The sequence below is a fragment of the Netta rufina genome, assembly GCF_964035555.1.
Source record: "Netta rufina genome assembly, chromosome: 13".
NCBI classification, from domain to species: Eukaryota; Metazoa; Chordata; class Aves; order Anseriformes; family Anatidae; genus Netta; species Netta rufina.
This window is the reverse complement of record NC_140136.1, coordinates 4982398-4995722: the sequence shown is the minus strand read 5'-3', so window position 1 is coordinate 4995722 and position 13325 is coordinate 4982398. Positions and strand designations below refer to the sequence as shown.

Genomic DNA, 13325 nt, shown 5'->3' with positions numbered 1-13325 from the left:
CTGTCCTACTAATATCAGATCAGGTAAAAGCTAGACTGGAGTGCCGTTCAGATCAGCAGATGGCAGGCTCCTTCTAGCAATTGATACCACCAGCTTCATCCTACATACCCTTGTACCAGAGCATCTGATGATGACAGGCAGAAAAAAAGTATGATTTCTGCATCATGCACTCAAAAGTGTGCATTGTGTCAGTGAGGAATCAAAGACGTGTTTGTCATCAGCCTGTGCGGCATGCGGTTAGCCCCACCGTGTGATGTCCATCAGCTGGGAAAACAAGGACACAGAGACTGAGTGAACCCGAGAGGAGTCAAAATCTGAACGTCAGAGATGTCACATTCCCGGAGTCTGACTGTCCTCTTATGACTTCATCTGTAGAAGTGTCCTCCAATGTTAAGGTTAGCCTCAGAAGAAGTGGGTGGTGAGAGATTTGGCAAAAAGAGATGCTTCCAAATGCAATCTTAATTTTATGCATCTGTGGTCAATGGCATCCTAATCAAGCCCATCCTTCCCTTAGGGGCAACTGCAGAACTGCTCCTTGTGGGGTGGGTTCCTTTAATCTTTATCTAGTTAGGTTTTAAATGTCCATCAATCCTTTTGGGAAACAATTCTGTTTCTCAAAGTTTTATGACTCACCCGTATCTCCCTAATGCCACTGTGGTGATTAACTTAAACTTCAAATGCAGGACTTTTAGCGATATTGATACAGCATCTCTTTTATGTTTCATGTGTTTGCTTGGATTTGTTGTATTCCCCAGTTTCACTGAAGAATGGTTTTAAAGTATTTTTTTAACAATACAGCATTGTTATGAAAATGAGCTGACTAGTGAGTCTGATAGCAGGAATTTGCTCTGAGTCAACAGTGGCAATTTGCAAGCATTGACTAAAGAATTCCATAATCCACACAGCACCTCTGTGACTAAGGGCAGAAAGCTGCATTACCTCTAATATGCATCAAGGGTTCAAATGTAAGAGGGACAGCTACTGCCTAAGAGTCTAAACGGACATTGAACACAAGTTGGGAATTCCTGGTCCTTGCTTCTCTGCTTGGAGAAACTCTTCCATCTCTGTGCAGACAACACTCAGGAACATGTTGAGCAGACAATAGCAACTTTTTTTTTTTTATTGTTGTATTGTGTGTGTTTTTTTGTTTTTTAACAGAAATTATGAATGTGGCAGGCCCTTCCAGCCTCTAACAAAAAAATTCAGTGAGACAATAAAAGCAGATTTTTTCTTCTTCCCTCTTTGGTTGGACTGGGGAAAGAGCTTGCCAAAACATCTGTTAATACCATAATCTGTGAAATAAATTAGGAATAATGCAAAGGTGGAGCACAGGCTTATTTTATTCCTTTTTCTTGTTTTCCCTTTGAAAGCGTACTACAAATCCAGCTAATCCTCTCTGGGGAGAGTGCTCTCTCCCCTCTTAAGTGCATCCCCTGCTAAAGCATCTCAGTATTTATATCTGGCCCTTGCCACAGTTGCTCCTTTACTCCCCTCATTTAGCTTGTCATGCAATGCCACTGCATGGATTTACTCTCATAGAAGGTCCCTTTGGGCAATAGTTTTTTCCCTGCCTATGTTTTGGCACCTCAAGTGGTTTTCTCGTGGGTTTTCCAAGCCCCCCACTGTTGCACAACCTGCCTTATTGGCACTGAGCAGTACTCACAAATTGCCCGTCGTCTTTTCCTTCAGAATATCACAGTTTCTGTTCTAGCACATGAGTATGGACGGGTGTTACCAAGCTTAAGAAGGTAAGTCAGGCCAGTGCTTCTGTTTTGGCACCCACATGGGACCTCAGCAGAACACCTGATGGGCTGGAGACAGGCAAGAGACCAAATACTGGAAATGCATGAAAAGTTCTTTTTTAGGACTGGAGACACAGCTGAAACTTGCAAACGGGCGTTCCTGGTTTTACAAGCGTACAGCTGAGGAGATGAATTCTGAATAGTACAGATCACAACTGAATTAATTTTGAGAATGGAAAAAAAAAGAGTCCAATTCTATTCCTCTGTTGCTGATCCAGAAGTCTGCCTGCCTTAAACTGTGTGACAGCTAGTGAGGCTGATTAGCACCGAGATGAAGTATTTCAAAGAAAAACTCACAAACTTTTGAATTATTCAAAACTGATAGCATGCCCATAAACACCTGTAGAGGTACACTTCTACTGATACACTATTATGAATGACGTGCTCAGTGTTTATTACATGAATGAAAGATGTCCCACATTCACAGTAAACTTCGGACTGGATTTGCTCATAAAACATGGATTGTTGGGAGAAATACAAAAAATACAGTGACCCCCAAACTTCACTTTGCAATACTGCTGTACGTGTATACCTGAGATGTCTGTGGGGCTGCATGGAGCCAGAAGAGGGAATTTGGAAAGGCACAAAGCTGGAGCACAATCCATCCAGCTTTGGCTTGATACAGTTTATAAGGGAAATGAGAAGTGGTGTTAGTTTTAACATGTTCAGCCTTGGGTCTCATCGCAACCCTTGGCTGCAGCTTGGATGGCTAACGTGTGTTGCAGCAAGCTGCGCAGCGAGCAGCGTGTTTTGATTTCACTTGTCCAGACAGGGATTTTGGTTGCCCCATTCTGGCAGACAATGTGAGATTTCATACCTTGATCTTATCGCCCTGTGCTGAGTTTCCTCCAGAGAGAACACCTGCAGCCTGACAGCGTGGATTCAGTGCGAGCTGCAAACGCGCAGCACTGCTGAGGATTCAGACCTCTGTCCTTGACTCGCTAGCGGTGGTGCCGTGCTTTTGCAATACCCCAGTGGATTTCAACACTTCTGAACTGTGGATCTCCAGTGGGGGCTTGGATCCTTCCAGGCTGGCTGCTGTCGACCACCCTTGCTTTATTTGTTAGCTTCTGTGGAACACAAGTTGAAAACATCTGCTCTAATCTACCAGGAAATTCACTTTAAAACACCAGACTCTTTACATATCATCTTCCCGTTGGCACACAGCTGTCAGAGACGACAGCTATGGTAGATTTAAAGCAGTGGTTTGAGCAGGTGGCTAGCTTGCATGAACTTTCACCAAAATAGCCACATTGGTTGCAGTTCTGGCTGATCGACGTGTTGGTGCAGGTGAGTGTGTGCGAATAGTCCTGCTGTTGACACTATTATTGTTTGTACCAGAACAGTGCCTCGGGTCAAACAAGAAGAGGTCTCCCTTGTACCGGGCATTCAAGGAACTCCAAGAAACAGACAGTGCCTGCTGTAAAAAGCTTACACTTAAGCAAAGCTGTCCTTTCAAAATTTAGATTTTTTAAATTACTATTGCAGATCCAGACATATTGCCACGTATGAGTAGGTCTGATTTGATTTCATTGTAAAAGCGTGTGTCGTTCACCCCCCCCCCCCGGGTATATGGAAACGGAGCTCTGTGGGAACTGCTCACAGTGTTTGGTGCAGGAGGTAATTACCAGGGCTCTTAGATACTGACAAAGTGAATCTCTATAAAAGAGATGTTTGTCTTCCTGTTGGTTGTATCGTTCATGTCATTAAATGAGTGCCTTTCTTCTAACCTTAGCCAAATTGTGTAATTCTGTACATCCTTCTATAAACTGGTACTTAAGAGTACTCTGGCGACTTCCTAGCTTTTTATAAATAATTTTGATAGTAACGTTCAACAAAAGTATCCCTAGAGTTTGTGAGTAATTGATAGATTACAACCCTCTTCCCTCCTGAAAGTGTTTAACCAGCAGTTCTGCTGTCAAATGCCAACCTATTTAACACAATAGCTTTATAACAACATGTGCGATGCTCGCAGGAATTGCAGTCCATCCAGTCAGGTGTCGTCTTTGACAGCAGCCAGTACAAAAGGCTTTATGGCAAAAAGCTTCCGAACCCTTCCAGTTGCAGCTCGCCTCTCCAGCGATTTGTGTGACTCGCAGTGTGAACGTGAGTTTCAGATGAAAGAGTTTGGGGCGGGCTCCGGGCTCCGCTGCTGGCACCTCGCTTGGCATCGTGACCTCTCCTTTGAGGAGTGCTCTGGGAGCTGCTGCCAGAAGCCCAGCGGCAGGTACATGCCGTGTTATCATCTGCTCGCCACCCAGCACTCCTTCCCTTTCCCAACCTCCCTACACTGGGGATGAGTTTAAACCTCCCAGCACGAAGGTTTATACTTGCTCCAAATGTTTTGCTAGCATCGCGTAAAACAGCCCAGTAAATTCCTCCCCAATTCGTGACCCCGGCAATACCCAGCGCAGTGTGTTCCGCAGTTTAATAACATGTGTATGGATTGCATAAAACGTAATTTGTTTTTTTATTGATCCTAATGTGTCGGTTCCAACTGGGAAACTGCAAACAAGATCCGAGTTCTGTGAGTACCTAGGAGATAAAAACTGAGTGTAAGTGATAGGATTTCTCTTGATAGGGCATCCATGTTGCACACAGCATCACTGAGCCGCTAAGCCGTTCGGAAGTCCAAGAAGGGAGTTATTTTTCCCCCCATTTATTTATTTTTGGGGGAATGCCGCTGCTGTGATGCCGGGTTACCGGAGGACAACGCCTGCTACGGACACCGTTGACCCCGGCCCCGCCGGGCTGCCTGAGGGGAGCGGCGCTGCGGGGCTCTGCCGCCCCTTTTCTGAGGTGATCGCCCCGGAGCGAAGCCACCGGACCCCCCCTGAGGTCCACGGCCCCGTCCCTGGGCTGCTGCCAGCGCGGGGGCTGCGAGAAAACGGAGTACCGGGAGAGAAAAAAAGAGAGAAAACGCGTTTATTCCCCAACGCGCTCCTCACAGCCCGCGCCGCGCGGGGCTTCCCCTCATGGCGGAGGGCGGGCGGCCGCGGTGAGGCGCGCAGGTGTGTGGCCAGGCACCTCCGCCCTTCCCGGGCGGCTCCCCCCGGCCTCTTCCTTCTCCTCCTCCTCCTCCTCCTCCTCCTCCTCCTCCTCCTCCTCCTCCTCCTCCTCCTCCTCCTCCTCCTCTTCGTCCCTGTCCCCGATCGGGGTCGGCGGCCACGGCGCGGCCCCTCTGAAGCGAAGCAGGGAGGGGCGGGGGCAGCAGCAGCGCGCGCCGCCTCCCGCGCACCTCGCGCGGCCACCGCCGCTTCTGCTCCTGCTGCTGCTGCTGCTGCCGCTGCCCTCGGCGGCTCCGCGGCCATTGACGTCAGCGCGGGCCGCACGTGACCCCCCCCGCAGCCAATGGGCTGAGCCCGGAGCCTCTCCGGCGAGCGGGGCGAGCGCTGCCGGCAGCCTCCCGCCGCCTCCTCCTCCTCCTCCTCCTCCCGCGGCGGCGGCGGCGCGCGGGGCCAGCACACACAGACACACACACACCGCACACACACACACACACACACACATCCACACCCCTCTCTCACACACACACACGCACAGGCAGAGACCTCCCCGCGCGCCCCAGCCCGCCCCGCACCGCCCGGCCACGCGCGGGCACCCACGCACCCACCTACATGCACGCGCGCGCCCGCCCCGGGGGGAAGGAAGGAGCCGCGGCCGGACGCCCCGCAGCCCCCGCCGCCAGCACCGCCACCGCCACCAGCAGCAGCAGCAGCAGCAGCAGCACTACCACCACCACTACCAGCAGCAGCAGCAGCCCCCGCCGGGACCACCGCCGCCCCCGCCCCGCTCTCTCCCGGCCGGCAGCGTGGATGTGGCGCCGTGCGAGCCGCCGGGGGACCCGCCGGGGGGCGGACCGCCGACTCTGAGGCCGGGGCTCGGCCGCTGCCCTTCTCCCTTTAACCCTCCCGGTGTGTGCGGATCCCTTCCCCCACGGCGATTTTTTTTCCTCTTTTTTTTTTTTTTTTTCCCTCTTTTTTTTGCCTCCTTTTTTTCCCCTTTTCCCTTTTTTTCCCCTCTTTTCCCCATCCTTTTCTCCCCTTTTCCCACCCTCCCCCTATTTTCCCCCAATTTTTTTTTTTTCAAATTTCCCCTTTTCCTTTTTTCTTTCTTTCATTTTTTCCCCTTTTCTCCCCTCTCCCCCCCATTTTTTCCCTATTTTTTTTTCCTTTTTTATTTAATTCCCTGACCTCGCCGCCTCCTCGGATCTCTCTCCTTCTCCCCCCACCCCCCCGCCTCCGCGGGGCCGGGCGCCGCCACCCCGCGCTGCCCATGGATCGCAGCGGCGGCCCCGGCGGGGGCAGCGGCGACCGCGGGCAGCAGCAGCAGCAGCAGCAGGAGGAGGGCAAGGGGCCGCCTCCCCCCGACGTACCCGGGCCCGAGGGGGGCCCCAAAATGGGCGCCGCTCCCTGCCGCCGGCCCCCGCTGCACTGCAACGGCATGAGGTACAAGCTGCTGCAGGAGGGGGACATCCAGGTGTGCGCCATCCGGCACCCCCGGACGTTTCTCAGCAAGATCCTCACCTCCAAGTTCCTGCGCCGCTGGGAGCCGCACCACTTGACCCTGGCGGACACCGGCGTCGCCTCGGCCACGGTGAGTTAGGGAAGGGAATAAGGCTTTGGGGTGAGAACGGGCGGGTTTGGGTCTGGGTTGCGCAGCTGGGACCGGCTGCGCCCAGGCTCTGCGCCCTGGCAGCGCACGGAGCGCGCCGCACGCTGGTTCCTGTAACCGGGCTGCCATCGGCCCTTCGGGGATTTACGGGTAAATGCCTCGGGTTTCTCAATGGTTTCATTCCGGCCTTGCTACGGGACATCGCACGGTTGTGCCTTTACCCTCCTCGTTTAGCTTGTCGTGCAGTGACATGTAGGGCACGCGTGGCACCGGAGCGTGGGCTGGCTTTTGTGGGGTTTTCTGTTAATGGGGTGGCTGAATGGGTCTCGGCCAGCACACAGAGCTGGGTTTCATCATGCCCAGTGGCTGTGTCCCCCGGCATCGTGTCATGGGGTGCTATGGCAGTGTCCCCCGACACCACACCATGCCATGTCCATGTCCCCCGACACCACACCATGCTGTGTCTGTGTCCCCTGACCCCACACCGTGCCATGGCCGTGTCCCCCGACACCATGCAGTGCCATGGGGTGCCCATGCAGGCCAGCAGCAGCAGCCCCTTCATCCTGCAGGTAGGCCAGCTGCCCATCCTCACGCAGCTCCTTCAGTGCCACAATGACATCCCCACGTCCCGCTTCCCCCCGGGCTGCTGAGGGTGTTTCCGAGGGAATATTTTCCCTTCCCTGCTGGAGCTGCTGTGCGAAGGCAGGAGGGAGCCCTGCAAAGGCACGAGCGCTGGTCGTTCTCGCAGCGCTTCATTTTATCGAGGTGCCATCGGCGCGGAGGGGAAGTTGAATATTGGTGGGGATGAGGCGTTTTCCCGGCAGTATCCGTGGCTGATGATTTCTGAGCAGAGAAGGATACCGGCAGAGCGAGGCGTGATTGTGCTTCAGACATTAATCTCTGCAGTGTGGCAATACTTAGGCATGAAGTTGTATTCGTGCAGGAGACGCCAAACTCTGCTCTCTGGTGGAGCTGTCACCCGAGAAATCGCCCCTGAAAACATTTCCCAAGTCCCATAGGGTGGTGCTTTTAATTAACGCGATGTCATTCCTAATTATTTTAGGCACATAAGTAGCAAGTAGATACCAAAACACTGTGTGCACCAGTGCAGGCTCCATTTTGTTGAGCAGGGCTCTTCGTGCTTGGTCTTGCGCCTTATCAATTTTTTTTCCAGCGCTAACTCACCACACAGATAGCGTTGTTCACAGAAATACCCGTGCTTTGTTATGCTTTATTATGTGGCACGCAGTCTTTGGTTTCCAGGCAGTAATTAGGGGACGAGGGTACGATCCGTGTTCACTTGTTGCCTGAACGTATGCGCGGGTGTGCGTAGCAGGTATCTCCTGGCTCCGCGATCCCTAGATCTTCTTTTTTCTGGAGGTGAAAAGGTGCGACTTACGCAAAATATGCGGTCCCCCCTAAGGAAGTGGGGGACAGGCAGAATGCCAAAACCTCTCGAAGCCAAAGGCAGGTATTTAAATGTAACTCATTTGGTTTTCAAGGGCTGTAGGAAAATATCCCTACCTTCCATTGACAGTGAGCACTGGGCGCACTCAGCAACTTTGATAACAAGGTCATTTTTACACGTAGGGCTTTCCACAGTCAGGGTGCTTTATGAGCAGCTGCTAATTAATCTTCACATCATCTCTTCGCAAATCCCCTGGCATGACGAGTTTTACTGCATTCTATATAACATGAATAAAATTGAACAGGAAAATAGCATCACTTTGTTTTGCATTTGAAAGCAAAAGTTGTAATGACAGCTAAATCCAGATCTGGGAAATCATCTCTGTGAGTACAGTGGATAGGTGATTTGGTGATTCTAGGCATTTTCTTTCCTTTTTAACGTCACTTGAAACGTGCCTTTGACATGAAGTCTTCTCCATGCAAGCTCCTACATGTCCATGCCTGGGCTGCGAGGTAGGAGCTAGCATTACTTTGTGTATGGATTATTCCTCTGCAGTGTTTTCCACTGGTAGACACGGTATGTGCCCACATAAAAATGTGAATAATGAGACCCTACCTACAGGTTATTTTTGCAAGATGTAACTACTTTCCATGTTCGATTAGGTAGGTACATGTTTTGTACCTGACAAAACAGCTTTCTGTAGAGGAAGCACCACCACATAAGAACGCAATGGAACAAGTGCTCAGGCCATCATATTTTAGTAAACTTTAGGGAGGAAAAAAATCTTTACAAAATGCTTTTTTTTCCATGATCACAAGTGACTTTCAATTAAAACAAGCCCAAGCTCATCAAAAAAGAATAGTAACAGTTGTGTTGCAGATTGGTGTATGTGCTGAGCTTACAAATGGGAGCATGTTAGCTTGTGGAGTCCCATACTGTAGGTGTTGGGTCTTTATCTCATTTACATCTTGTTTCCATCGTTTTCTTCATGTTTCTCATTTCTCAAGGAGCTGGTTACTTAAAAATACTACAGTTTCACCACTATGGTTTTACCAGTAGACTCACCCTTAACCAGCACCAAAATAAAAGCCTAGTGAAGATGTATTTTTTAGTGCAAGTAAATACAGATATGTGTTTTTTTTCTTTTTTTTTTAATTTAAATGCCAAAGTCCCAGTAGGAAATTTTGATACTTACAAACTTTGTTTGCCAGAAAACAGCTTGCTTGGGGATGTATCTGACTTTCTTCCCCATGGGAAGAATAATGTTTATTTTACAAACACTTACCAAACCCAAATGTATTGCCCTTGCTATTTTTTTTTTTTTTACTTTTTTTTTTTTTTTTACTAAGATCTGTCCTTGCACAGCTTGAAGGGCAGTGATAATAAAAACAAAGTAATAAAATCCAATTTCATATTTCTTTTATGATTTTTTTCCCTTTTTCTTTTGTTGTTGTTGTTGTGAAGAATAAGGTATGGCTATCTTCAGAAATTTTCAGTAGTTTAAAGCTGGCAGGCGAAACTGAACCGATATCTTTCTGTCTTGTCCATTTCATGTCTCTGCACTGCTTTTCTCTTCCATTCTTTCTCTTGCCCCAGCTGGGAGCTGATGTTTAGGATAAGGGGTTTTAAAGTACTGGCTTACTAGAAAGACTTATGATACGTACGTATCAGCAGCGGACAAGGAAGGAAAAAATAAGCGATTCATTTTTGCTGGCTAGGGATGACCTCTCTAATTCCCGTCCGGGAAGATAAGACGTAATTGAAACCATGAAGTTACTCATTAATATCCCTCAAGGAGGTGTAACTTTGACTTTTCAGGCCCATTCCACGTTTCTTGGTTTCCCCTTGACAGGTACGTTGAATGTAATGTGGCGTTGTGTTCACGCTAGTGACAATCCTGAAAAGATTTGAGTGCCTTTATACTTCTCTTCTGTGCAAAGATGATGCATGAGGACAGCAGCGTATTGACAAGGTAGCTAATGAGAAACGTACTTGACACAAGAACATAAGTGGGTTAGGGGACTGCAGTTATGTTTTCTTCTAGAGACACAATCAATATTAAATGAGGCAGGGCAGGCTGATGTGTTTCAAATAGGAGAAGTGGAGTAGAAAATTGTCTTCTAATTGTTTTTTAAAATTCAACAATTTTGCTACTTGCATGTGTTTCAGCATGCTATTACATGTCTTTCCTTCCTTCTTGTTGTAAAGATAGAGCAAAAATTCCTATCAAGCCAGACTCATTGTTTACTTTAGCGCAGGTTCCCATTAGTTGGAAAAACACACTTTTAAAAATTAAATTTCCCTTGAAAAACAATTAGCTCAAGTGGGAAGTATTATGCAGAACTCTGAAGTTTCAAAACAATCTTATAAGGAGATTTTTTTTTTAAAGCTTTCCTGGAAAAGGAATATTGTTGTGTTATCCAGATTCAAAATAGAATTATAATGAATTAGCTAGAATAGTAACAAAAAAAGAGTAAACAGCCTGTTCAGTCAGTCAACCAAGTGCTGACTTCAAGCCTTGTGCTATTGATGGGACTTCAGGAATGTGAGTTGAAACTAGCTTGATGGGCCTACCATCATTATCCATGTAAATAAATGTGAATGCATAAAAAACAAAGCAATTTAAGATATTTTTTTTCGATCCATTGTAACAGCAGAATGCTAACGTACTGTTTTAAGATAATATTTCTCCTTGTTTTGTACTACACATGGTTGTTTTCATTTGACAGGAAGTGTTACAGGTTTGGGTGTACGTGCTTTTCCCTGTTCAGGTTTACCTTGTTGCTATCCATCAGGTATTTTCTTCAGGCATACCAGAAAAGGCATCAAATCCTGCCGTTTGCATACAACCCATGGTAATTTAAAATTTGCTGCAAATTGCTGCATGTTATCTGTGCTGCTGAAGTTGAGAACCTGTTTCCGTGGTAAAGCCAGGCATGTGTCTGCACTACCAAAACCCAGATTTTTCTGAGGACTTGGTGATTTAATGGAATAATACTCCACTGTAAGAAACTTGCTTTATTGCTGTCTTAGACTGTAGCTAGGCATAAGAAAACCTAAAATGGTATTTCTTTGAAGTTGTTTAATGCCTATCAAATGTACTTTTGAGTATATAGTTCCTACAGTGGTTAAAAAGCATATTTCTTAGTCAGTAGTGTTAAGGTACGTGTTTATATGTCACGGAGCTTACATAAAATATGAAAACAGAAGCTATATTCATTGATAGAGCAAGAGCTCTTAAGGCTATTAGTGTTAACACCCAGCCAGTAAATTTTACATGTTTAGGAGCATAAACAAAGAGGACACTCAGAAATACTTCTGCCACACTTTTCTTTTTGGCTGGGGACTAACGATGTGGTGCTCGCCACTACACGGTGGTAATAGTGCCCTGGGGGAATCGCCTCTGGTACCCGATGGGGACCTCATCCCGCATCAGCAGGGACCGGAGGAGCTCAGCATCCCTCGCAGGGCTGGGTCTTGGTGGAGCTGTGAGATCATCTTTGTTTGTTTTGTAGTGGAGCATCATAGCTAGAGACAGAGAGAGTCTGCTGGGTCGTCGAAGCCCAGGGATTCTTGTAGGAAAGGATGTGTGGACCATGCTAAGGATGTGTAGCTTGCCAGAGGAGACTCCAATCCACATTGATGTTCCAGTTTGCAGGCTCAGGTTTGCGTTGTTACCAGTTGGAAAACAGAGGCTGAAGCCTTGGTCCCACCCAGATCATTGGTAGAATTGTGTATGTCGAAGAACATTTTTGGAGGGGGAAAAAAAAAAAAGGGAGGCTTATCACATAGGGAGGAGTGATTTTTGGAGCTGTTTAATTTATTGCGGGTAATTTGTTTATACATGTGAAGTTCCTAAATAACAGGCGAGTTTTAACATGATACAGTAAAATGGCTTCTCTCATTTCCTTGTGTCTTCTGCATTAGTAAGCACAACTGGATTAATAGGGTTTGTTCCACTCCCCACATAGGATTTATGAAAGAAGAGATCTACCTCAAGTAGTTCAAGCATTTTGGAGTCTTTAGAAGTAATTAGATTGTGGGTTGCATGGGTAGATTGTGGCTTGTTTATTAGTGTTTTGAGCACAGCTAGTTGATTCAGTTTTGTTCTGTGTCTGCAAGTGTTTGCAGATATGTAGTGCTTAACTCTGTAAACAATTGCATGGCAGAAGATGATCAATACCTTAGCATGTATAATCCCCACAGAGCATCGTGCACGGATCACGGATGTGCCCTCAGTAACATAACCTTTCCTCAGGATCACATTGAGAAACACTGTGTCAACTGGATGGGGGAGCACTTGAATTTTTTGCAGATTTGAGTTTTTTGCAGATTTGTTGTCTTCCTTATACAGGGTTGGAGAACTGATCTGTTTCAGTGCATAGTTCCACCAAACCGTTGAGGAAGAAGAGAGAGGGAAACATGGTAGGCTGGAATTGCTGCCAAAAACAATGTATTATTAAATCATTGCGTAAAATTTTCCTGTTTTGCACAATATTTAAGAATGCAGGGGCAATACCAGGAAAGGGAAAAGACAATTGAAAAGCATACATTATAACCGAGCACGTCAGTGGTGAGTGAAGTTTAGCTCTTGTGGTTGCAGAGAAAAACATGAAGTCAGAACCAGATGCTGAACTAAAGGGCCTTCACTTCCCAGGCTTGAAAATTAGGAGAATTTAAAAATACTCTCCAGGTTTGGGAGGAGGGGGTCCTGTGTCAGGGTCTATGGACTCTCAAAGTTACCAGTACTGGTGTTTCAGTGCTTGCAGTCATTTCTTGACTTCCCCTCTTGGGCTGTCCCATGACTGATGGGACAGGGCCAGCGGAGTGGGGAAAGCAGGAGCAGGTGAGGTGCCAGGTGGCAGGGTCTAGGGCATGAGCTCATGGCAAACACCATTTCCTTCCAATTCAATGTGAGATTTCAGTGTATTTGTACATAATTTTCAGTCTTTTTCCCTTTTTTGGAGTAACTTGGGGAAAAAAAGGCATCTGTTTTTCTGGATTTAAGTGTGCCTGTTACTAATTGAGCCTAAGAAGCCCGTCAAATCGCAGTGACTAAAACACGAACTGGAAGTACGCTCGGTCACGTCCATTCTTGGTCTCGCTCTGTCAACTTCAGCGGGGTAATCTGAGGAGGGGGATTACCACTCCTTGCTGGTACGGGATGTCACGCTTGGGGAGCTGGGGGCTCGCTGCAGCTCCCCGGGTGGCTCAGGCAGGGGACCGCGGACTACTCAACCCCAGGCTCGCACAGCTCGCTGCAAAATGAGGCCCGGTTTTTTTTTCCGTGGCCGAAGGATCCCTGGATGTCAAGCAGCCTGCATTTGGGTGATTGGTGCTTTTACAGGACAGCCTTGCTGGAAATCCCCCCGTGAGACAGGGCTGCGGTTGTATTTCACCCGTTCGATGCCAATGTGCGGACAGTGGCGTCCTGGTGGGAAGTTATTCTGCCACGACTCTCTTCTACCGTGAAAACTGTGTCTGAGGACAAAGAAATTGCA

General features: G+C 47.8%; 1 protein-coding gene across 1 annotated transcript in view; it reads left to right on the top strand.

Annotated features, from left to right (window-relative positions):
- The first annotated feature begins 5407 nt into the window (after positions 1-5407).
- CMIP (c-Maf inducing protein) overlaps positions 5408-13325 on the top strand; it is a 128163-nt gene continuing 120245 nt past the window's right edge. Inside the window, exon 1 of the mRNA XM_084294408.1 lies at positions 5408-6398. Within this exon, the coding sequence (XP_084150534.1) occupies positions 6078-6398 (321 nt within the window). The 5' untranslated portion in view covers positions 5408-6077. The remainder of the gene's footprint in view (positions 6399-13325) is intronic.